This window comes from Mya arenaria, chromosome 14, assembly GCF_026914265.1.
Source record: "Mya arenaria isolate MELC-2E11 chromosome 14, ASM2691426v1".
In the NCBI taxonomy this organism is placed as follows: domain Eukaryota; kingdom Metazoa; phylum Mollusca; class Bivalvia; order Myida; family Myidae; genus Mya; species Mya arenaria.
The window spans coordinates 59,541,077-59,568,491 of record NC_069135.1 but is presented as its reverse complement, the minus strand read 5'-3'; the positions used below and the strand labels follow the sequence as shown (position 1 = coordinate 59,568,491).

General features: G+C 36.0%; 1 protein-coding gene across 2 annotated transcripts in view; it reads left to right on the top strand.

Moving 5' to 3' along the window:
* LOC128218100 (SCO-spondin-like) overlaps window positions 1–21,277 on the top strand; it is a 61,430-nt gene extending 40,153 nt beyond the window's left edge. The window contains exons 31-44 of one of the 2 annotated variants that reach the window (XM_052925641.1): window positions 549–716; window positions 2,421–2,591; window positions 3,522–3,594; window positions 4,862–4,962; window positions 5,476–5,646; window positions 10,023–10,193; window positions 12,319–12,495; window positions 13,315–13,485; window positions 13,941–14,114; window positions 14,415–14,585; window positions 14,731–14,901; window positions 15,576–15,746; window positions 18,716–18,854; window positions 20,920–21,277. In XM_052925641.1, coding sequence (XP_052781601.1) covers window positions 549–716; window positions 2,421–2,591; window positions 3,522–3,594; window positions 4,862–4,962; window positions 5,476–5,646; window positions 10,023–10,193; window positions 12,319–12,495; window positions 13,315–13,485; window positions 13,941–14,114; window positions 14,415–14,585; window positions 14,731–14,901; window positions 15,576–15,746; window positions 18,716–18,854; window positions 20,920–21,100 — 2,210 coding nt within the window. In that variant the 3' untranslated portion in view covers window positions 21,101–21,277. Of the gene's footprint in view, window positions 1–548; window positions 717–2,420; window positions 2,592–3,521; window positions 3,595–4,861; window positions 4,963–5,475; window positions 5,647–10,022; window positions 10,194–12,318; window positions 12,496–13,314; window positions 13,486–13,940; window positions 14,115–14,414; window positions 14,586–14,730; window positions 14,902–15,575; window positions 15,747–16,454; window positions 16,561–18,715; window positions 18,855–20,919 lie in introns of those variants that run through there. The other variant, XM_052925642.1, reaches the window with a different exon arrangement.
* The last annotated feature ends 6,138 nt before the right edge of the window (window positions 21,278–27,415 follow it).

The window sequence follows — 27,415 nt, the reverse complement described above, 5'->3', positions numbered from 1 at the left end:
TATATTTTGTTATGGAAAGAGCAAATTTGTGCGGACTTATCTGCAAACCAATGATATAAGATTGCTGACAAAAAATCAGATCGTAGATTTTCATACTTTTATTCGAAAATTAATGTTTTATGGCTTAAACCGTTACTAAAAAAATGCACAAGACATCAATTTTTGAACTTAAATATAAAAATCTGCGATCTTAATATTTGTCAGCAGTCTTATTAAACTGGTTTTCATGGATGTTCGCAAAAAATTGCTGGTTTCAAGACAAAACATAAAAAAAGTTGTCAAAACGTTCAATCTGTGAGAGTGCATCTTTAACACTAATTATATTACGAGATGTGTGGAACAATGGTTTATCACCTTCGCGTTTAATTTCTGTTTTTATAGGTTTACAAAAGCATTTGAGCTTGGCTGGCTGTTAGATAATATGTATTTTTAGTGTATTTTCTTAATTTACTTTCAAGCTTCAAATTACTAACACGAAATATTCCCATAACTGCTGTTAAGTTGATACTTGTAGCTTACAACAAAAAATGTGTATTTCAATATTTAAGTGAATGGGACGTTTACGGCGTGGAGCGACTGGACTTCCTGTTCTCATACGTGCGGGGACGGTTCACAATTCCGCACGCGGAAGTGCGAGTTTAACGGCGGACCGCCCGGTGTGAACTGTACCGGGAACTACAGCGACTCGCAGACGTGTAATATCGCCGTATGCCCAGGTAAGATGTTGGAACTACAGCGATTCGCGGGCGTGTAATATCGCCGTATGCCCAAGTAAGATCTTGACTTTAAAGCGACTCACAAGCGTGTTATATCGCCGTATGCCCAGGTAAGATTTTGGAACTACAGCGATTCGCGGGCGTGTAATATCGCCGAATGCCCAAGTAAGATGTTGACTTTAAAGCGACTCGCGGGCGTGTAATATCGCCGTATGTCCAAGTAAGATGTTGACATTAAAGCGACTCGCGGGCGTGTAATATCGCCGTATGCCCAGGTAAGATTTTGAAACTACAGCGATTCGCGGGCGTGTAATATCGCCGCATGCCCAAGTATGATGTTGACATTAAAGCGACTCGCGGGCGTGTTATTACGCCGTATGCCCAGGTAAGGTGTTGAAAGTACAGCAATTCGCGGGCGCGTAACATCGCCGTATGCCCAAGTAAGATCTTGACTTTAAAGCGACTCACAAGCGTGTAATATCGCCGCATGCCCAAGTAAGATTTTGGAATTAAAGCGACTCGCGGGCTTGTAATATCGCCGTATGCCCAGGTAAGATTACAGCGACTCACAAGCGTGTTATATCTGCTTTTGTCCAGGTAAGATGTTGATGCTACAGCGTAACGCAGGCGTGTTATATCGGCGTTTGCCCAGTTAAGTTGTTGAAGCTACAGCGACTCGCAGGCGTGTTATATCGCCGTATGCCCAAGTAAGATGCTGATGCTACAGCATCACGCAGGCATGTAATAGCGACGTTTGTCCAGGTAAATTGTTGATGCTGCAGTGACTCGCGGGCGTGAAATTTTGCAGTTTACCCGGGTAAGATGTTGATGCTACTGAGTCTTGCAGGCGTTTAATAGCGCCGTTTGCCCAGGTAATATGTTTGAACTACTGCTACTCATAGGCGTGTTATATCGGCGTTTGCCCAGGTAAGTTGTTGATGCTGCAGCGTCTCGCAGGCGTACAATAGCGCCGTATTTCCAGGTAAGATGTTGAAATTACAACGACTCGCAGGCGTGTTATTTCGCCGTATGCCAAGGTGAGATGTTGAAACTACAGCGACTCGCAGGCGTGTTATTTCGCCGTATGCCAAGGTGAGATGTTGAAACTACAGCGACTCGCAGGCGTGTAATATCGCCGTATGCCATGTTGAGATGTTGAAACTACAGCGACTCGCAGGCATGTTTTATCACCGTATGCCATGTTGAGATGTTGAAACTGCAGCGACTCGCAGGCATGTAATATCGCCGTATGCCATGTTGAGATGTTGAAACTGCTGCGACTCGCAGGCGTGTAATATCGCCGTATGCCATGTTGAGATGTTGAAACTACAGCGACTCGCAGGCGTGTTATATCACCGTATGCACAGGTAAGATGTTGAAGCTACAGCAACTCGCAGGCGTGTTATATCACCGTATGCCCAGATAAGATGTTAATCTGACATATCTGAAACATGTTATTTTGTTTCTATCTTAAATATGTATAGTATGATTAAGAATGTAATAATTGCTTATGTTAATCTCATTTACTATAAATAAAATAACCTTAAATAAATTTTCGAAAAACAATAGTTTTGCGAGGTCTCTAATTTGACATGATACGCGGTAAAAGATTGTATAAACGAAAGTTCAAAGAAAACGCAATATTAAGAAATAACTTGAACATGTGTTATATGTATCAAATACACTCTGTTTTCGTTCCATTAGTTGACGGAAAGTGGGCGGCTTGGGAGCAATGGACATACTGTACGGCCACGTGCGGAACTGGATCCAGGTCACGTAATCGCACGTGTTTCTTCCCGTCCGATAAGCCAAAGGGCGATAATTGCACGGGACCAGACTCTGACAGCGCGATCTGCAACACACAACTCTGCCCGGGTATGATATTTTAGTTTGTTTGAAAACACTGACTCAACATGAATCTAAATGTATACATACTATTACTAAAATTTGTTAAAACTGCACTCTCACGGAGAGAACGTTTCGACAACTTTTCTTTTATTTCATATTTTGGAATGAGTAAATTTTTGCGTAAATGTCTGCCAACCAGTGATATTCGACTGTTGACAAAAGATCAGATCGTTTTTCATATTTCCGTTCGGAAATTAATGTTTTATGGCTAAAAGCGTTATTTACTAAAATGCATAAAATGATATAGTTTTTGAACATAAATATGAAAGATCTGATTTTTGTCAGCAGTCTTATGTAACTAGTTTTTAGAAATTTACGCAAAAATGCTAAATTCCATGTCAAAACAGTCAATCTGTTAGAGTGCAGCTTTTACCATGATCACACATAATGTTTACTTTGATAACCTCAAAGTGCAATTTTTAAAACAACATACATGTATTTACATTCTCCTAGTCCTTTGTGTAGATAAAACTTGACGTTCATATTGTTTAACACGCAAAGAGTTATGACGTCACTGTTTACTTCAATTTTGCGCTCCGATTGGATAAGCGCGACTTCATTTAACCAATGATATACGACGTTACAAAAATCAGCTATTCTTTCAACAAACGTATATTGTCGGTAAGACTTCTTTAAGAACAAATACCCAATTGCAGAAAGAATTGCTAATTTTTGATAGCAATGCATATTTTTTTTGTAAATGTAAATATCAGTTTTTATCGCATTTTTTCTTGCGTTTATGCTCTATGAACGCAGTAGGGCAAGCGAGCAAATGACCAAAAAGCACTAGAGGGCTTCATTTTACTGCGTCCATACAGCATTGAAGCAAAAATGTAAACAATTGAAACAATAAAGGGTAGACGAGTTCAATAATTAGTAACCGGAATATATGTTTAGTTGATGGCACGTGGAACCAGTGGGGATCGTGGACGCCGTGCGTAGAAACGTGTGGAAACGGAACTTCGACAAGGTAACCGCTTATTGAACACCTCAGTGAGCCTATCCTTCAGTCTTCTTCAATGTGTTTGAAGAATAAAGAAATAGTTTCTCTAAATTATAATTATTTCTCCCACCTCAGATAAGTAGATCAAAAAATTTAACCATGCGAGAATTTTTTTATCTTGCCCACGGGCAAAGATAAAACAAGTACCCGTATGGAACTCCTTTTAATGGTCATCACATTGTAATTTCCTCCCTTGTTGAAGACTGTCGTCTGTAGCATCAAAGAAACCTTGTCTTGTGGCAATATTTAGAATGCTAATTAGATATTTCTCGCTCCAAATGTCACCATAATTTTTTTTATGCACCTTCCAAGATCTAATGATTCACTCTTCTCAGAACTATATAAGGACCGATTTGTATAAACATTATCGAATCACTGCCCGCATATCCATGACAATCACGAATTATCCCATATCCATACGCAATTATTTTCACTATGCATAAAACAATTCCAGCAAAAACTATATTTTTACTTAATTTTGTTTAACTGAGTTGGGAAAAAGCATCTTCCATAGCCGAGAGTGTAAGTTAAACCTCGTTTCCACAAAACACTATACTCTCCGGTCGGGATGAACCTATCTTACATTCTCGGCCATGGAAGATTCTTATATTCTTCTACTATCGGCAAAGTAGAGATGGACACATTGTCACAAATAAATCATTTATTCGTTAGTGGAAATATATTTAATAACCACAGTTTTACCTTATAGATAATTAACTGTACTGTTTTGTCCGATAACTCATTCATCTGCCCCTGAAATTCACTTTAACACGGAGATTTAGTCCCCAGAAGCAAAAAGTTATCTTTTAAATGCCATGCTTTAATTTTGTCTTGTTGTGTGTAGCCATGTTCCTTGCATACTTCTTTGTTCGAATACAAGTTATTATACATACCGTTAACATTGGCTTCACACAATTAAGCCATAATTGAAGTTCTGCATTATATATGAATATGTTTTTCTGCTCTCGGGGACAACATCTACCGATTGAAGTGTATTTAAGGGGCAGACAGGACAATGTAAGATGTAAAAATAAAACACCATAATAATTTAACATAAAAGGGAATTTGTTACTTTTCTCACTCACCAAGAGACAGTTTGCTTGCCTTGTAACATGTCCCATACCCCAATCGTTCATACCTAAACAAGGCTCTCATTCTTTAATACTAAGCAGTTTGTTTGATTGACCTTTGGTTTGTTTGATTGACCTTTGGTTTGTTTGATGACCTTTTGCAGGAATCGCACTTGTGAGTACCTGCCTCTTGGGTCACCACCTGGGAATCCGTGTCCCGAAAGTGACAGGGACGTCAAATACTGCAACACAGACCCATGTCCAGGTAAGCCGTTTCTGAAATTTGAAATGTATCTTTTCAATATTTGGAAGATATGTTTTTTCGCTTACAACATAGTTTATTTATTCAAATCAGAAACAAAAGGCATGTTTATGTGATGCATTCGCTTAATAATTAATTATATTGTAATTGAACTACATAAGTTACCCGGTGACAGGATCTTACTTTAAACGGTCTGTCTCAGGAACGTGTCAAAATAAATGTCCTCCAATAGACATTATCGGGGTGATAGCCACTTGAACTCTTAGTGTGGCCTTGACCTTTAAGGTGTGAAGATAAATTTCATTTCCATTATGATGTACATGTATGTGTAGTTAAATTGAATACCGAAAATAACTGAATAATTTACAAATGAGAGAAGACTGTAACGAACGAACGGACGGACGGACGGATGGATGGAAACAGTGCTGATTATGCGACTTCTTTATGCCTCCCTTCGGGATATATCAACATATCAATGAGAAACACATTATGTATGTCTTTTTCTCTGCTCTTCAGTTGATGGGGTGTGGGGATTCTGGACGCACTGGACCGCATGTGACGTCACGTGCGGCGGCGGGAACAAAACACGTGACCGCCCTTGCAACTTCCCTAGTGACCACCCTCACGGAGACAACTGTACTGGTAACAGTCAGGAGATGGATATCTGCAACACGAACCTGTGTCCAGGTGAGGCTCTTATTCTTAGTTTCGATTCAATATTGCATGACAATTATCCAATTCATCCGGTAAGGTTATTGATACGTATATATGAAAGTGAAACGTTCACCTTTTTAATGTCATACATCGAAAACACTAATTTCGGTTGAAACGTCAACAAAATGCTTGTTTCAATAATGAAACACCATCAAAATTTTGTATAAGAACTTTATTACAATTATTAATTAAACACATGACAGAACATGTTCTCCCTTGATCGAAAAGGGCTGTTGAAAAGTGAGTTATCTTATGACGGTAAAGTTGGAAAGTAGTTGGTAGATAGGGATTCGAATATTCAACTTCCTACTAGTTGCCATTTAAGGATTCGAATATTCAACTACCTGCTAGTTGCCAGTTTGGGATTCAAAAAATCAGAGTTAGATGTTGATATTGATATTAAGCTATTCGACTGTTTTCTAGTCGTTTAGTTGCGAAAATTCAACCACAGACATTGGTAGTTGGGGATGTAGACTGTTTCTTCTTCTTTTTTATGGTTAAAGAGTATACATGTAAAGCAATAAAAAAGTTCGTGTGTTTTTATTCATGTTCACATATGTATCTTTGTGACAAACACTGGTTTAATTCACAATTGTTTGCACATTCGCCAGTCGGATATTCGACCATTTCCAGTCGGTTATTCGCCAATATTCAATTACAAACCAGTTGGTAGTCGGTGATTCAGATTTCTTTTTCTTTTGTATGTTTAAAAGGTACACATGTCAAGAAATCAAATATTATTACATTTTTATGCAAGTACACATTCGTATATTTGTGACAAAAAACTGGTTGAATTCACAATTGTTCGCACAATTGCCAGTCGGATAATCGACCATTTCCAGTCGCTTATGTGCTAATATTCAACAACAAACCAGTTGGTAGTTGAGGATTCAGATTTTTTTCTTCTTTATGGTTAAAAGGTACACATGTTCGGAAATCAAACAGTGTTTTGAATCACTAATTTTGGTACAATCACATGTCGGATATTGGACCATTTCCAGACAGTTATTCGCGAATATTCAATTACCAACCAGTCAGGATTGGGGATTCAGATTATGTATATTGTATATTGTTTGAAAGGTCACACATAGAAATATCACACGCCAAATGTTTGTTTATGTTTTAAGACATAATTATGTATCTTCGTTACAAACACTGTTTTAAATTACTTTTAATCGTATATTCGCTAGTCGGTTATTCGCGAATATTCATCTACCAACCAGTTGGTGAATCAGATTTTATTTATTTTTTGGTTGAAAGGTACATATGCATAGAAATCAAACAGTTATTGCATTCTTATGCATGTACACATATGCATCTTTGTAACAAACATTGTTTTTTCTGTTTTGTTCGTAGATTCGCTAGTCGGATATTTGACCATTTCCAGTCGGTTATTCGCTAATATTTAACTAACAACCAGGGGATTCAGATAGTTTTCTTTTTATGGTTAAAAGGTACAAATGTAAAGAAATCAGACAGTTCTTGTGTTTTTGTTCATGTTCACATATATATATTTGTGACAAACACGGGTTTTATTCATTATTGTTCGTACATCCGCCAGTCGGAATTGGGCCATTTCCAGTCGGTTATTCTGAATATTCAACCACCGACCAGTTGTTTTTTGGGGATTCAGATATTTTTTTTTTCTTTTTCATGGATTAAATAACCACATGTAAAGAAATCATACAGTGATTTATGTTTTTATTATTGTATACATGTGTACCTTTATGACAAACAATGTTTAAAATCACTATGTTTCGTACATTAAAAAGTCGGATAGTCAGCAAAATTCCAAAACCTGATTGCTTGTCACATATATATATATATTTGAAAATGAATAAGCATGCAATAACATGTGTACCTTATAACCATAAACAAAACGAAATCTGAATTCCCAACTACCAGCTGGTAGGTAGTTGAACATTCGTGAATGACCGTCTGGAAAAAGTCGAATATTCGACTGGCGAATGAACGAATAAAGGTGATTAAAGCAGTTTGTTAAGAAGATACATATTTTGCTTGTTTTGTTTACATATGTACTTTTCAAACCGTAACACAAGACAACAGCTGAATCCCCAACTGGAAATGGTCGAATATCCGACTGGCGAATGTTCGAATAATAGAGATTTAAACCATTGTTTTTTTTACGAAGATACATCTGTGTGCATGAATAAAATGCATTTGGAGTGTGAATTTATCACTTGTGTACCTTTTAACTATGAACAAGACAAAATCTAAATCTCCAACTAGCATTGGTTGGTTGTTGGATATTCGCGAATAACCAACTGGAAATGGACGAATGTCCGACTGGCGAATTAACGAAAAACAATTTATTTAAAACAGAGTTTGTTACGAAGATACATATGTGTACATGCATAAACAAACCATTGGCGTGTAATTTCTCCATTTGTGACCTTTCAAACCATATAAATAGACAAAAAGATCAGTTTGTGGTTTAATATTCGCGAAAAATTGACTGGAAATAGTCGAATATCCGACTGGCAAATGTACGAACCATCCCGACTGGTTGGTAGTTGAATATTCGCAAATAATCGACTGAAAATGGTCGAATATCCGACTGGTGAATGAACGAAATATAGGGATTTAAAACGGTGGGTTTCAAAAAGATATATATTTGCAGCTGCATAAACATACATTTGGCTCTTGATTTCTTTACAAGTGTACCATTCAACCATAAAACAAAACATCATCTGAATCCCCAACTCCCGATTGGTTGGTAGTTGGTAATATTCGCAAAAAATCGACTGAAAATGGTCGAATATCAGACTTGTGATTCCACGAAAAATAATGTTTTAGAACAGTGTTTGTCACAAAGATATATTTTGGTTCATGGACAAAAACTCAATAACTATTTGATTTCTATACATGTTTACCGTTTCGCCAAAACAAAAAAGAAGAAAACAAGCTGAATCCTCAGTTACCAACTGGTTTGTAGTTGGATATTCACAAATAACCGACTGGAAATAGTCGAATAGCTTAATACCAACATCAGCATATAACTGTTTTTTTTTATCCCACAACTGGCTCCTGCTGGTAGTTGAATATTCGAAACCCCTACTGTCAACTAGTATGTAGTTGAATATTCGAATCCCCAACTACCAACTATTTTCTAACTTTATCGTCATAACATAACTCACTTTTCAACAGCCCTTACGGCGCTTTTTAATCAAAGTAGAAAGTTTACTTTTTTCTAGTAGTAGTATATAACTTTATTAAGCCTATTTCGTACTTAATATCAATTTTAATAAACACAAATTACTTCGTGATTACCAAAGTTAATTTCCGTCTGAGTTAAAAAAAATCTCCAAGAATGTTAACATTGCACAAAATTATAACAATTAAGAAATATAACACACCACTGAGGGTCATATAACATTATAACGCCTCGATCCATGCAGCTTCGGGAGCTGACTGACCGGTCCTTCTAATGTCATATGGCCCGAAGTAGTGTGTTATATTTCTTATATTATACCGAACACTTTTCATTACAAATCAATATTTTTAAAGCGATTTAAATATGTTTTATTGAACAAAGCTTATAATGTTTACTTGCGACAAGTTTTCGCCGTTGTGGATTAAGCAAGCCGCATTTACCAATTGTATGACGTCAGCGGTCCATATTACATTTTTGGCGAGGTCCGGACCGGCCAAAAATATAATATGGACCGCAGACGTCATTAAACTGGATTTTCATCAAAATACAGTGATATACGGACCGATCGAGTTTATATATACAAAGAAGGGACAAATTTGTGTCAGGTATAATCTAAAAGTAATAGTGAGCTTAGCTTTATCCTGTTACAAGTCATTGAAGCATCTTAAGTCCCTTGTATCAAGATTAAGGTATGCTTTTGGTATTGTTTGATAATCGGTTTCCGCGTTGGGCTTAAAAAGAGAATTAATTTACTTGATGAAAATCACGATATTTTAACTAATTTTTATTAAGTCGATTCAATATAGAGTACAGAAAATGGCTGTATGAAATAAGTTTTTAAGCTGATTGCCTTTTAAATCTGTCTAGAAATTAGGGGCCATAGAGTTGTTGCGTGAAAATTAGGGGCCATATAAGACGTTTCGAAAAAATGGAGCCATATAAAATGTGTTGAGAAATTGAGGCCGTTTTCAATAAGTAGCTTTCTAATAATAGAAACTAGGTGTTTGATAGGCCTGATTATTAAGCTGACCAATAGAATGAATGTAATCACTGAGGCATGTCTAACGATAAGGATAAGTTCAATATTTATTACTGGTACTGTATCTTCTCAATCCGAGAACAGAAAACGCATGGCAATGCACAATAGCAGTATTTTAGCAATACATTTCTTTAGTGAATGGTGACTGGGGTTCATGGGGCGAGTGGACAAAGTGTTCCGCCACGTGCAACATTGGCCAGCACTCGCGCAACCGCACGTGTGTGTACGACCCCGTAGCGCCGAAGGGAGCTAAATGTCTGGGCAGAGACCACATGGCAGGCTTCTGTAACGATGGTTACTGTCCACGTAAGTGATGTTTTAAACTAGAAAAAAAATGTTTTCCAATAAGATACACATTCTAGTTAACATCCCTATTGATCTTATTTTAATCATATCGCGACATTCACTCAATTTTACTACTCTGTATACTCCTGTAGTGCAAGCACTGATATTAGGGGTGGGCTTGTTCATCCAGAATTATCATTTTTATGACTTTAATATTATTCTACGGGGACAAGCCTTTTAGCCAACAAAATAAAGTATACCCTGTTAAATGAAATAAGGCTATAACTTAAAGGGAAAATATCATGTTTTGACACCAGTTTTATCCTTGCTGTACATCGAAAAACATTTATATTATAAATATTTTACTCTTTGATACCGATATTGCAGAACTAAATTTGCATTCTGGTTATAGTTGGGATCAAATTCACGCTAGAAACAAAACATGAAGCCACAAGGAGTGATACACAAACATAAAGATAATTTAAAGGGACTGTACACCAGATTAGTACCAAAACGGTTTTTTTCTGTAACGAATCTCAGGACAATTATTTAATAAAATGTTTTACTCTTTGTAAAAATTACCAATATGTAATAAAATAAATCGAGTCTGAAACCGGATTCGAACCGGTGTCGCCAAAACTGTAGTCCAGTGTTGTATCCATTGTGCTACGAAGGCTAAATATAATTAGTTGGAATATTTAACCTATAAACCCAACTTGGTAATATCACGTGATAACATCGACTAGCCAATCAAGCATAAGAAGTTAATTCTACCAGGTTGACATACCTAGTAATCTTTTCTTAATGGAAAAATACGAAAAAACTGCGAAAAAAAAAATGTAAACTGTGTGGTACTTCAGTAAGTAAGTTTCAATGCATTGTACACATCGATAACAAATTTATGTCAGTTTTCGACAATTTTCTTGTTTCGCTATTTCATCATACAGAGTACAGCCCCTTTAACCTTAATTTTCAGCCTTTTATGGGAAGGCGTAACCAACAGCATTCGACAAGGAACCAGAACTCATAATTCAAACCTTTCGGATCCGATTGAGATTATATTTTGTTTTATTTTGAAAGGGTTAAAAAGGGTCAGGACAAAGGTGAGGTTAGCGTGCTCTAACTTCACGCCATTAGGCTGCCATACCACTGGATTTTGATTTTAAAATACTGATTATCAGATCCAGAAATTGTAACCCAAATCTTAATAGACATTCGGATCCGATTGGAAATACGTTTTTACGTTTGAACGAATTGGAAAATGTAAAGATACATTTCAGGTTGCGCGCGCATAAATTTGTTTAAAGTTTTAAACCTTTAATAATCTTCTCTTACATAACCCCAAGGTTCGTGGATAATGCTATTGGTATACCGTTATTGTATGTCCACAGTTACCTGGTATTTGGACTGCATTTAAGGCTAGTGGAGCTATCTAATTCGAGCGATTCGATCCCTAGGGTAATGTCATGGACTGAGAATTACAAAAAAATGTGTTCTTGTACTTTGTGGTGGACATAATAAACAAATACTCCAATCTTGGTCGTATATTTCTACATATTAAATAGTTTTATATTTCAAACAATCTTTATCATTGATAAATTGAGTACAAATATTTATGCAAAAAGCTACACAAAAACACATATTTTTATCATTCTCAAAATAAGAGATCATCTTAGGGAGCATGACCTTTGCGTGTGCCTCTTAACATTTATTTAATTAGAAATAATTATATTGATGATCCTACAACAGTGATTTTATAAGCAGTGCAGGTCCGTTATAATGTATAACACGCAGTCAATTCTCTTCATCGTGTTAAAACGAATTAAGACCAACAATTAAATACCACACATGGTTCCCGTTTACTGGGTAGGAAGTGTTTATATCCCATTGTCACATTCTCAAATCTAAACCTTATACTTTTTCAAGTAATTAAACCAAAAATTGGATTCCAGTTCATTTTATGTATGGAAGAAATCGTGTATTCATAAATAAGCAAATTTTATCACATAAGTGTATCTGCTCTGACGATGTTTTAAAGAATACTTATTCATCTTAGGAAATTGTTGATTAAATATGCCACGGCCACGTCTTCTTAATAGTATTTGTTTTGTTGCCGATAACCTAAAATGGTTTTTGCGTTCATCAGAGGACGGCGTTTTATCCGAGTGGGGGACCTGGAGCGCGTGTTCGGTCACGTGCGGTGATGGAATGGAGTCACGTGACCGCTCGTGTGTGTACCCTATCCCCCTGGCGCCTCACGGGAAACCTTGCGAGGGCGAGACTAACAACACCCGGGCCTGCCTCAATGTCACTCAGTGTACAGGTATGAAAAATGTCACACAGTATACAGGTACAAGGAATGTCACACAGTATACAGGTATGAACAATGTCACTCAGTGTACATGTATGAAGAATGTCACTCAGTGTACAGGTATGAAGAATGTCACTCAGTGTACAGGTATGAAGAATGTCACTTAGTGTACAGGTATGAAAAATGTCACTCAGTGTACAGGTATGAAGAATGTCACTCAATGTACAGGTATGAAGAATGTCACTCAGTGTACAGGTATGAAGAATGTCACTCAGTGTGCAGGTATGAAGAATGTCACACAGTGTACAGGTATGAAGAATGTCACTCAGTGTACAGGTATGAAGAATGTCACTCAATGTACAGGTAAGAAGAATGTCACTCAGTGTACAGGTATGAAGAATGTCACTCAGTGTACAGGTAAGAAAAATGTCACTCAGTGTACAGGTATGAAGAAATTCACAAAGTGGACAACACTGTACACGTTTGAAGAATATTAAATAGTGAACAGCAATGAATAATGCCGCACGCTTATTACAAAACAAAAAGTCAAATTTTTTTTTTTTCTATATCATTCCAGTTTAGACCATCTTATTAAAGAATGAACGACAAAAGGTTCGAATATAACGACCTTTCACCTAAGAGTGTACTAAAGTGTAAGAAATAATATTAACAGATACCTTGTATTTTTAAATCAACATAAAGTTATTATTCAACTCAAACTCTTCGTTACGGCTAAAAATCATTGTACGATAAAATCGCTTCTATGATTTCAAATTATTTTTAAGATTATGAAAGTGTTTACACACCTATATATAATTAATTTATCTACAGTTGATGGAGTATGGAGTGAGTGGAGTACGTACGGCGCATGCTCCGTAACCTGTGGCAATGGCGACAAGATAAGAACGCGCACCTGCGACTTCACACCGGGTCATCCTCAAGGGCACAACTGCGTGGGGAATTCTACTCAGAGCATCGGCTGCACAATGCGATCATGTCCAGGTAAGAATACAACAAAACAATAAATGCCTCCGTTACTTAGTGGTTAGAACGTCTGCCTACTGAAGAACATAGAATTTGAATCGGGAGTATAACTATTCATCAATCTAGGCCTCTATAATAAGTCAAGCGGTGTGACGGGAGGCAATTGAATAAAGGAACGAAAAACATTTCACTTAACTGTTTTACAGCAAAGGTACGTATATATATTAAACATGATCTGGAAACAAAAACAATGTATGCTGTCAATCAATTGAATAACCGGGATGATTTTTCTCTTCAATACAATGCGTTTGAAAAATAATTGCCAAGCCATTTCTAATTGTACACTCAATCATAGTGTACACACAGCGTGTATTGACTTTAAAACAATGTTAGTTGAATTTAACTGTTATTGGAAGAAATAAATTCATAAATGCTTAATAATTCAATTTCACTTTTTTATCTTACGGTTGTAGTTGATGGGGTTTGGGAGTCTTGGGAGGCATGGGATGTGTGCACACGAACTTGTGGAACAGGAACTAAGGTCCGAACCAGGGACTGCTTCTTCCCTCCGCGCGTAACACAGGGAGATTTCTGCACCACTGGAAAGAGCAAGGAAACCGTGGACTGTAACACAAACCAGTGTGCAGGTATTGGAAAGCTGAACAAACAATAAGTATAGTATATGGCTCTTTGGCGAAAACACGAGGAATTCGAACGGAAATGCTTACCTTCAGTCAAAAGAAATCGGTCATTTACATCCAGTTCGAGCCAACGAGGGATTTGAGCCAATCAAGTTCTTGCCAACGGGGTTCGAATGTAGATTTTTTTTCCACAAGCATTAACTACAGTGTTTTTGTCATCACATCTCTTATGAGGCGTGTTGTTCGATTATATATGTACTTATACACGCATTGCATGTCAATTGATTTTTATTCCTCCAATTCCAGTGGACGGAACGCCTGGACAATGGACTGAGTGGACAAGTTGCACGGTATCCTGTGGGGGCGGAACGCAAACTCGAACCCGAAACTGTACATACCCGGAAAACTCTGTGCATGGCGAGGAGTGCAAAGATTCTCTTTCTGAGAACCGCAATTGTAACTCGGATGTCTGCCGAGGTAAGTCTTTCATTACTGTTCTGAATATCACCAACAGTTAGAACTTAAATTAGCATGTGAACGATAATTCTAGAAGAGAACATGATATGAGTTGTAATTTCCTCCAAAGAGGCTACTCAATTAATACTTGCATTTTTGCTTTAAGTGGACGGTGTATGGAGCTTGTGGAGTGCATGGGGGGCATGTAGTGTCACGTGCGCTGACGGAACACAATTACGGACAAGGAGCTGCACATTCCCCCCAGACGCCGCGAAGGGCAAAGACTGTGGAGGCAATGGAAATGCAACTCAGACTTGCAACCTCGGTGGATGCCCTGGTAATATTCTTTATGAAGCGATGCTCACGGTTTATCAATATTGAGATCACAGAACACCTCAGTCAAATTAAATCAACCCAGCTTATTCTAATAATGCCAATGTTCCCAGAATCAATCTACAAGTTTGAATAGATTAATTGAAGTTTTATATTTTCTGTGGACCTGTTACCGATGTCTATTCTTGTTTTGTGTTGTTATTGCATGCTGATGGACTAACGAACAAATAGTTGACAGATGGCCAAGAGCCTGACAAGCGAAATGGCATTTTCAGTCGGCAATTTCGTGTTGAACGAAAAACAGTCATATAAGTTATATCTAACGGACATATATGTCTCTATCTAGTATTCTTGAGAACATTTAAAAAGATCAATATTTGTTTATGGCAAGTTTTATTCAGATTTTTATAACTTTATTTAATATTCTATGGTTGTAGTTGATGGGGTTTGGGACGAATGGGAGTTATGGAGTGTGTGCACAAAAACCTGTGAAACAGGCACCCAGACCAGGAGGAGAGAGTGTTATTTTCCTAATCGCGTGGTACAGGGCCAATACTGCACAGGAAATAGCAAAGAAACCTAATGGCATCATTATTTGAGGCCAGTTGTATAGACCTCCTTCGATGTACATTTGACTTGATTGATTTGACATGAAATATAAAATAGGTTCAATTTCAGTGGACGGCTTTTGGGGCGCTTGGGAAAGCTGGAGCGCTTGCAGCGTTACTTGCGGAAATGGACAACAAACACGGGACCGGAACTGCACATTCCCCCCGGACGCTGTAAAAGGGACTGAATGTCAAGGCCAACCTCAAGACCATCAACAATGTAATGATGGACCATGCACAAGTAAGTACACAAGTACAATGTGAGGAAATGCTGTTATACCATTGTTTTTTTTCCAAATTCATAATAGCAAAATACATCACCAGATAAAATTGTTCAAACGTGATATATGATAAGGTTACAACTGACAAAATATGACAGCATCAAAAGATGCTTCACAACATGTAAACAATTTTTAAGGGCTTGTCTGTATAGCGTTTATAACATAAATGATATTTAAAGCATAACTTTATATACAATAACACAGCCGTTATAATGTGAACGCTTCATCCACATTGCCTTGCTTGCTCTCAACCCTCCTAAATTAGCTTCTCTGCGGTTTTGCGAGGATAGCGGCAGCCTTCATATCGTGGTTTGAAATTGCGAGTTCCTCATCTTATTGATATGAACACATAATGGAAAGTGATGCAGAACGCTGATTTTGGAATAATCACGTAGAGAAACCATGCATTCCTCATCTTAAAGGTCATTTTTGGTTTATGTTTAGCAGTGGTAAGTGCTCGTGCGTTTTTGAGCTTGGTGTTTTGTCACTAAGCCAGACAAGTGGGTTTTCTCTGTGTAGTCCAAAAACGCAAGACAACACTCTTACGCATGGGCGTACCAAGGAATGTGATATAGTATAAATTAATACAATTTTTTCACAATTGTTGAGAATTAAAACAACTCAGACTGAAAGGCATTTTACTTAAAAACAATCCTTTAACTTTTCAGAGGCAACAACAACGCCAATGGCATAGTTACCAGAAGCTTGCAATTCATTTTTTGACCATCTATGTATCTACCTCGCTCAAAATCTAACTCAATAAAATAACAGGGCCATTTTAACTCGACTTTGCTTGAATCTATACTTAAATGAACATTTTGGAATGCAAATCATGCAAATTTATTCCCAAAATGGGCAAGAATATTTGACCAACCCCATAGAATGCATTTTGTGGAAGAGTTACTTAAATGAACATTTTATAATATAATTTATACAAATTTATTCCCAAGATGGGCATAATTGTTTGACCATCCTCAAAGAATTCATTTTGTGGAAAACAGAAACGAATCTATTGTTTTTAAATGAATGCCACTTTTCCTACTTGCTTCTGCTATGGGTGATATCTAAAATAGTTGACGCGTGTAAGAAGATATTTTATCGACTTAGAAACATTAAGGTAAGTTCAAATATTTGCTTGCTTGTAATTTTTTGCTATCCATGAAAATATTTTAGATGTCACCCATTTGCTTCTTTCATCGCTGTAAATAGGTTTGGTATTGTTCAGTATAAATATTTCTGATATCACTCAAAATATACAATTTATTGTGGCATCTAAAATATTTTCATTGTTGAAATTATTGTTTAATTTAATTAAATGACTAAATAAATGAATGCATTCCTGTTAGTGTTCAGAAATGTTAGCATTAAAGAATAATACCATACGATTTTACACCCTATCATGCCATGCTTAGTTAGATAAAGACTTTATTACTCTGTTACTAACCAAAATGTTTACATTTTATTTTACGCAAAAGGCTCCATGACATTAAACAACGAATATCTGTAAAATTAATTAAAATATATATACTTTCTAAAAATGACTTATCGACGATATCAAAATTGTGCTTTTTTGGAACAAGATCTTCCTCGGGATTTTAAAATCGTATTTGCTTTAAACTCGAACTGTAGGAACGTTAAAATCTCAATTAAACATTGAATCATTAAACCTTCCATAAAGGTTCCATTAACATTCAGTGGTATGTTACCAGGTGTGTTACATTTGATTTAGCTTAGAAAATGCACACTGTATAACCTTTCTTTTTTAAACCTACCTTGGCAAGTTTAGAGATATCATCATCAAGTTCAGAATTGCGTCCTAAAATATCATTATTCTAAAAGCCCAATCAAACCAATTTGATTAATATGTGAGATGACCCTAAACCGCGCGATGCGTGTTATTTTTCTAAATGGCATATGCTTTAAGTTATGTTTCGAACGTTTCGTACGCAACATGTAATTGCAAAAGCGACAAATATTGAAAAAAATGCAAAAGCGACGAAATTGCTAGTAATTTTAATATTTTTGTGCAAACCTCTCATTTTGCTATTGCCTTGTGTCCTAAAATGTCATTTATTCGAAATACACGTGCAAACAAAAACGTCAACAGTTAATTGTTTGTCTCCAGGGCTGTCCCTGTAGTTTCCATTGTATGATTTAAAGTCCAAACCGACTGTACAGTTGTTGCATATGATACTTGACCAACTAGGGTATTGTGTTTTATATAAAATGAGGAACACATGAAAGCATTGATGGTAAATTGAAAGGCTCGGTGGTAAAGTCAAGCGTTCGGCAGTTAAGTCAAGCGTTCGGCGGTAAATTCAAGCGTTCGGCGGTAAAGTCAAGCATTAAGCTGTAAAGTGAAGCTTTTGACAGTAAAGTCAGGCGTTCGGCGATTAAGTCAAGCGTTCGGCGGTTAAGTGAAGCGTTCGACAGTAAAGTCAAGCATTCGGCAGTAAAGTCAAGCATTCGGCGGTAAAGTCAAGTGTTCGGCGGTCAAGTCAAGTTTCTGCGGTAAAATCAAGCGTTCGACGGTCAAGTCAAGCATTCGGCAGTAAAATCAAGCGTTCGACGGTCCAGTGAAGCGTTCTGCGGAAAAGTCAAGCTCTCGGCGGTAAAGTCAAGCGTTTGGCAGTAAGGTCAAGCATTGTGCGGTTAAGTCAAGCGTTCGGCAGTAAATTCAAGCGTTCGGCGGTAAAGTCAAGCGTTCGGAGGTAAAGTCAAGCGTTTGGCGGTAAAGTCAAGCATAAAGCGGTAAAGGCAAACTTTTGCCAGTGTAGTCGACCGTTCGGCAGTAAATTCAAGCGTTCGGCGGTAAAGTCAAGCGTTCGGCAGTAAATTCAAGCGTTCGGCGGTAAAGTCAAGCGTTCGGCGGTAAAGTCAAGCGTTGTTCAGTAGTCCCTAACAATTGTGTTTGTGTTATTTATTTTAGAAAGAAAATGTCAGGTGTGCGCCGGCCCCGTCCTGATATGCGAGAGCCTTTTTAGAGAAGAAGAATGTCCTCTGGACAAGCAATACTGCATTAATGAGCTCAACAACAAAGTCGATGCTGCAAGACATGTTATCAGGAGGTAAGATGATTGTCCGGTTATGGAAGTGATAAACACATTCGCGTTTTATCAATACGTTTTGGGTTCGAGTCCCGGTCTTGGATTATGTGAGCCTCCTTGGTGGTTTCCAAGCCGGATAAATTTTGTGTTTTTCCGGGTTCCGTTTAACCCCATACGACAAGACAAAACTCCCGCAAAACATCGTCCCAGATAACTTGACATAGCAAAAGCAAACATTCCTTCACAATCATTGTAATTTAAAAAAAGTGATAACAGACTAGGATATTACGAGGATATTTGTTTTTTGAATTTCAGTGTAAGATTGAAATTTAAATTTCAACGGGTGAACGATAAAGTGAAAGTAAAAAGAATGTGTAATGCAATCATTTTGAAAATTAGGTAAAGAACAAACCCTCGTGACTCATAATTGTGTCATAAAGGATTAAATTTCAATAAAGTCAATGAAAAGAAGAATGTGAACAGCAATACTGTAACAAAGGGTTACAACGTCAAGGTTGAATATAGCTAATACTTTGGAGTTTAAATGTCTAAAACCTAGTTCAACAAGCCTGTGATAACACTATGCCATCAACGACGGTTTCAAGTTGTTAAAAAATAAAGCCATCAGTCCAGGTCGGCACTGTTTTAATTGACTAGTAATTTGGACTCACGACGTAATCTGTGAAAACATTTAAGGATTAAAAATAAAAACTTATCTTTAAAACATCAAATACAAAAAGTAGGAATAATCAAAGGTTATAGCTTGTAGAAAAAAAATAGTGTAGTAAACATTTGGGCGGATAGTGAGCATGCTAGAGAGCATTCCTTTCCAAAATTACTTATATATATACAGCATTTCCTAGTAGGTACAGCATTGGATACACCATTGCTCAAGGAAGGCAGCATTGATTAAACATTTGTCCAGATTCACAGCATTGGCTAAACCGGCTATCCAGATAAACAGCATTGACTTAACGGTTTATCCAGTTTTACAGCATTGGCTAAACCGGCTATCCAGATAAACAGCATTGATTTAACGGTTTATCCAAATTTACAACATTGGCTTAACCGGCTATCCAGATTTGCAGCATTGACTAGACCGCTTATCCAGATTGCAGCATTGACTTAATAGTTTGTCAAGATAAACAGCAATGACAAAACCTGTAATGCAGATAAACAGCATTGACTTAACCAGTTAACCAGATAAACAGCATTGACTAAATGGTTTATACTGATTTACAGCATTGACTTAACCGTTATCCAGATGTACAACATTGACTAAACAGTTTATCCAGATATACAGCACTGACTTAACGGTTTATCAATATTTACAGCATTGACTAAACCGGTCATCCAAATTTAGAACATTGACGAAACGGCATACCCAGATAAATGCCGTTGACTTAACGGTTTATCCAGACAAACAGCATAGACTTAACGGTTTATCCAGATTAACAGCATTGACTTAACGGTATATCCAGATTCACAGCATTGACTAGACGGTTTATCTAGATTTGCAGCATTGACTAAACGGTTTATCAAGATAAATAGCATTGACTAAACGGTTTATCCAGAATTATAACATTGACTAAACCGGTTAATCCAGATTTACAACATTGACTAAACCGCTATTCCGATGTACAGCATTGATTTACCCGTTGATCTATCTATAAGAATATATTCACCATTGATATGATTTAATGTTTATATACTGCATCGAATAAACCGTTTATTTAGATATACAGCATATACAAAACCGTTTAACCGTTCATCCAGATATACAGTATTTATTTAAACCGTGTATGCATATCGACAGCAATGATTTGACCTTTAATGTAGATATACGCCATTGACTTACAGAAATACAGCATTGATTAAGCAGTTTAACATAGCAGTTTATCCAGAATGCATCATTGACTCAGCAGTTTCGCCAGATAAACAGCATAGATTAAACCATTTATACAGATATAAGGCATTGCTTAACCTTTAAACTTTACTTACAGCATGTATTTAAATACAACAAGAAATATTGCATTGGTTTAACCAATTATTGAAACATACAGCATTAATTCAACCATTTATCTAGGTGCGGAACATTGGAAGAATGCCACAACGGATGGTTTAGCAAATATTCCTCAACCGACAAGTGTCTCAACTTCGACGAGAAATTCGTCTATACAAGCGCGTTCGAGTGTGAGTTCTGCTGTGGATCGGACAACTGCAATCTGAAAGTTAATCCACCAAATAAATATTACCCAGTTCCTTAAAAATATCAAAGTAACAGTTGGGTGTGACTGTATTTAATATTTAAGGTTAACTTTAGGCATCCTATGTTCGTTTTCAAAAATCGGTGTGACCCCATATTATTTTTCTATCAAATGAAATGTTTAAACGTGTACCAGAATATTGTTTCAAGTAAAACACTAATACAAAGATCATAAACACGTTGTTTTGGCCTTCAACTTTTACTTACAAAAAATGTTAACTTATTTACGACAAAGACACAAATATAAACTGTAATTGCTTTTCAATCATTTATTTAAGGTTTGAGAAATAAGTTCAGCAATAAACTCTAAATGCTACCAAAACTACCTGGGGTCATTAGACATACTCATAAAAAAATAACATGACTGGAGAAAATACAGAGCTTGTTCGTATACATTCCAAGTCCCAATGGTGTTTGACTTTATGTCATCATCGTCTAGTTGTATTTGATAAATTTTATAAAACATAGTTTACTTAGTGAAAAATAAATAATTTTGACCTAAATAATCTTTGTTATATGACGTCAGCAAGGGGCAATAACTCTGACATTCACCAAAGGATATAGTGTCGATACCAGTAATAATAATGTTATATGACCCTCAGTGATGTGTTATATTTCATAATTATAAAGAATTTTTTGGAATGAATTTTATTATTTCAAAAGTCAGAAAACTTTCCAATTTGGAAGGCAAAGTCGTTGGGGAAAAACATAAAGATATGTTACTGTTTGCATACTTAACAAGTAAAACATGAAATTGCGTGCCATACGCGTGGTCTGATGGGCTGATGATGATTTATGGAACGAAGCAAAGCTAATGTTTAATGGATACAATTTTGTACATGAATTAACAATATATAAAAATAATCAAAACCTGTAATTGTGACCTCTTTACGACATAAATGAAAATTAAGTGCACTGCACTACGTAGAAAATCACAGAAAATAACGACGAACAGCATATGAAGTTAAATGTGTGATATTTTGCACATTCAATTAATCGAATACCTCAGATATTTTAAGGAAATATCAAAATCATGAACACAATATCCATGTTATGAAAAGCAAAGTATGTGGGAGATTGAATGTTTTGACAATTTGTTTTGTCTTTGAACGAGCCAATTCGTGCGAAAATGCATGGAAACCAGTATTATAAGACTGCTGACAAAAATCAGACCGCAGATTTTCATATTTAGGTTGAAAATTGTGGTTTGATGCATTTTTCATAAACTGTAAATAACTCTTTTACCCACAAAACATTAACTCTCGAACAGAAATATGAAATCTACGATCTGATCTTTTATCAGCAGTCTTATATCACTGGTTTGCAAATATTTACGCAAACAAGGGCTCATTCCAAGACAAAAAATATCAAAGTTGTCCCTACGGTACATCTGTGAGAAAGCAGCTTTTAAAGGTACCCCAATAATACCACATTCAGCCATGTCGTTGTCGTCTGGCAATTAAGGTAACAATAGTTTACATGACTCTAGGCAAGGCTAATATTGGTTGCATAACTTATTATAAGTCACATAAAGATATAATGAAACATGGACACCAAGCGTTGTGATAAGTGGTTGTATGTTTAGCTAAATTTAGAGAGCGGACACTGTTAAGACAGTTTTGCCAATACAAGAGCCGTAACTCCGGAGTGACTTAGGCGACATCCTAGTTAACCTGTTGGTGGTGGTGTTAGTAGTTAATACTCCCGGTGTGAGCACAGTGAAGGGTTCCAGAGTGACAGTTCAACCACCGCACATCAATCCTGCGCAGACTATCAAACGGTTAAACAGTACTATAGGTGCCTTCAACTCTGCAAGGAACTGACAACTTATGTACATGCCAGTGGCAGTGGTACAGAACGAAATTAACATGATCAAAATATTCTACCTATGCATATTCTGACCAAATTTTGTGATAGTTGGAAAAAACAAACTTAAATGTATTAATTGGACAAGACCAAATTTATATTATTAAAGGGCAATTTCCTTTAAGTGACGCAATCGTTATGGCTTCTTGTCCAAAATAGTATTCTATACACATTATGATCGAATTTAGTGATGGCTTCAAAAGGCTTCAAAAGCGATCGATCGGACTGTACAAGATTTAGTTTATTTATGCAATTAGAGGATGGTATTCCCAAACTGCCTTAGTCGATACGGTTGGTTACCGTATTACTTTTGAATGCCTACAGCTCTATTGCTGGCTAACGAACTGGTCTGAGATAGTATGGCTTTTCACATACTGGCCGAATTTGGTGATGCTTTGACAAATGCTTCAAAAGATATAAAGCGGGCAAGACCAATCTTAGGTAATATCTATACTAAAAGAGCAATAACTCTTTACTGTCTGCTGGTGAGCAACTTATCCGATATATTTGGCCAAGACACATTCTTATACATTTCGGGATAATTAGACCAAGGCTTTTGAACTTAATGATCAGACAAGACTGATTTGAGCGATTGGTTGGGATGCACCCAGTATTTTATCCGATCAATAACTTTTAAACCCTTTTCAGATCAGGAGAGCGATTCAGAGCCATCTTGACCCTCTCTTTTTAAAACGGGCGTATGAAAACATAATGATATATAATATATTATATTCATTACAATGATTGTTTGTACCTGTGTAAATGGTAAGGAGGTGTCTGAAGACTGACAAGATACAGTTTTTTATTTCAAATTCGGATATATAATTACAAGTAGAAAAAAAGCTCAATGAGGTATTTCTGACATGAATAACAAACCAATATAACATAACAATACATTTCAATGAATTGTTGACCGGGAAATATAAGCATCCAGTTGTAAATAGGTTACACATGGATACAGTAAAAACAAAAGCCGTCTATATTCGATGAGTAAGAACACTGTATACAATGATAACATCAAACAGTTATCCCGGTTGTACAGCCAGTTCACACGCGCACGGTTCCACTAGTTGCCTACCATTGTCAATCGTAAGTGCCTTAAATAATATAAATCAATAGTATTAATATTTAATAGTATACATTTTAATCAGCAAAGTTGTATGTTCATGGTAATTGCAACATGGTAAGTTATGTAGTTGATCAAACAATGTGTTTACTTAATTTTGGTACTACAGTTTGCCCGAAACAATCTTTTTAAAGAATTGCTAGAAACAATATCTTTGAAAAGAAGTGCTAGAATATATCTTTGAAAAGTATTGTAAGAGACAATATTTCGAAAGTCTAGCTAGACACAATCTTTGGACAGTATTGCTAAAAAACAATCTTTGGAAAGTTTTAGTAGAAACAATCTTTGGTAAGTTTGGTAGAAACAACATTTGGAAAATATTTTTTGCTAGAAATAATCTTTGGAAAGTATTGCTAAAAGCAATCTTTGGAAAGTATTGCAAGAAACAATCCCTCGAAAGTATTGATCGAAACAACATTTTGAATATGTTGCTAGAAACAACATTTCAAAAGTATTGCTAGAAACAATATTTGAAAAGTATTGCTAGAAACCGTATATGGAAAGGATTGCTAGTAAAACTATTTGGAAAGCATTGCTAGAAACCATATATGGAAAGGATTGCTAGAAAAAAATATGTGGAAATTATTGCTATAAACAACATTTGGAAAGTATTGCTATAAACAAATTTTGGAAATTAGTGCTATAAACAATCTTTGGAAATTAGTGCTATGTGGAGGTACTCAATTAAACATGTCATTTAAGAATTATTATATTTTCTTGACAATATCAGAAATATCAATGAACAAAGCCACGGTTGTTCAAGTTATCAGGGTATTCGCTACCTATAGACAACCATCCAAATATCATCCAGGCCACTGTCCTGTCAACAATAACAACACCTACCACTGTTTAAACATGTTGACTAAATTCACCAAACCGAAACACCTCATTAAAAACTTGTCGAATAAAACAGATAGTAATTATAAGTGTTCGATAGCTGTTTATGATTAAGAAATTTGAAGGAAACAAAAATAAACATTAGCCCTTAAAATTTAAGTTTGATAATTAATATTCAAAATGCACGCTTAGACTTTTTCTAGTTTATAAATACTACATCTTGCCCGGTGGTTGTAAGGCAACCTATTGAAAACAAAACTCCTTTCCCGTTAAAACAAAGGATAAAACTTATTCGGTGAGACAGCTTATAATTCTCAATCCCTTCTCTTTTAAAATTATAACAGATGATTTGCAAATAGAGCATTTATAAGAGGGCCCGGTCAGGTGCAGATCAGCCTTTTCAACCCGATGTGGTTTTGAGATCACCTTATTTCCTTTTGGAGTCCGTTTCACACCTGAGTGACCTAAAAGCAGTAAATATTTACATGTTTTTACTGATGGCAAATCTATATTTTTCGTATCTGAGGATAAAAGTATAAATATCAAAAGCTAAAAGGTTCTGAACATACTCTAGTGGGATACGGTTTAGACAAGTTTTAATTGTAATGACTCTTATTCTGCTTAAATGTTATGTTGGCAATTGAACTGTATGAATAAGATTTTCATAAGTCGAAGTGTAATGATTGAAAACAGTTTTAAAGATCTGTATCGAATCTTTTTTCAATTGTATTGTGTTTGTCTTGCTACAATAATGCCAACCAACAGGACAATCGTGTTGGTTTTTTTACTTAAATAAAGATTAAAAGATAGTAAGCTACGGATTGGATGTCCAAACCTTGTTTAAATTTGAAGGATGTTTGATTGTTTACCGCCACTTTTTGCATATTTCAAAAATCTGGGCATCACCATTTAATAAACTCTCTAGTATCTACATCAACGCCTAAAAGTTTAAGTTGTTCTTCACAAACTGAAGTGTTATTAAGTATACTGATTTGCTTTATTTTAGCAGACTTGTAGCCCATACAAGTTGCTTGAAATCTGTATTGATTAGCCTGCATTTAAAAAAAAGTAAACAAGTACATCAAAAGTGGGCTTAACAACACTAAAATTTATATCACACACAGAAAGAGAAGTGTCATCTGTATAATTATACAACGTTGCCTTATTGGTAAAGCATATACCATCATTAAGAATGAGGTTGAAGACTTAAGGCCCTAATATTTTAAGTTGCGGGGTTAGAAGTTCAAACCCGAATATGGTTTCTTGTGGCCCGTATATCTCATGGCGGGTCACCCCAAACCCCGTAATGTATAGATCACGTCGACAACCTATTTCCATGTTTAAATGTTTCATTTGTTCATCGGAATATCCATCGGAATCGAAAAACAGACGCCATTTTGGTTCGATATAAATTTGGTGACCATATATGTCAAAATATGGGGTCATCGCTTAACCAGACCTTGATCAATGAAGGTGCGTCATTTATGTTGAGGCGTGACATTGATACTTGTGGCACGCTTTTCAGTCCATGACTCAAAACACAAACTGCATATCTTCATCTCTTTGTAATTGTCCTTCTAGGAGGCCAATGACGGCTATTTTGCTGAACTTTATCATTATTTGAAGGTTATAAACGTTTAATAATTACATAGTTATTTTTGTAAAAGGAATATGATTTGTTTTTAAATTTAATAAAAGTACACTATAGACTTAGATTTGAAGCTTTTCGTAATCATGGCCAAATATATCGTATTTTTTTAAATTTAAAAACAAAAAGAAAGAATAATATCCATACGAAACAGTGTTTTCAATTTATCATTTTAATAAATGTAGGCAGCTTCCAACAAACCAACCAAGACGAAACAATTTAAATCTGAAAAACAAATAATGTGCGCTTAATCTTAGTTGCAGTAATTAAAAAAATTTGAGCCATTTTGCAAAAATATGGCGGGTTTAAATATGATACCGAAGGCGAGTACATAATCATATACACAGCGAGTGCAAGTAAATAATTTAACGATATATAAAGGAGATTGCACAATCATATAAAGTAGATCCGAGTGCACACATACAATAAAATGCGAGAACATATATGATAGAGAAAGTAGATGCACGTATTATATAAAAACTGACAGCACATTTAATACAGGAAGCGAATAGACATATAACATAAAAGGCATGTGAACATTAATTATGTTAATCGAGTGCACATATAATAATACATACACAACAGAAGGCAAGTGCACAGTTAATACAGAAGGCAAATCAATATATAGTATATATGACAAGGGCACATTTATTATATAAGATGAGCGAACAGATAATATAATATGCGAGGCCACATTTATGTAATAGGTGAGTGCACAATAAATATCCCGATTAAACATTATATTTAGCATGCGAATGTACATATAATATAGAAGGCCAGTACATATACGATAATATATGGAGGGTTCAAATTTATCATATATGATGAGTGCGCATATA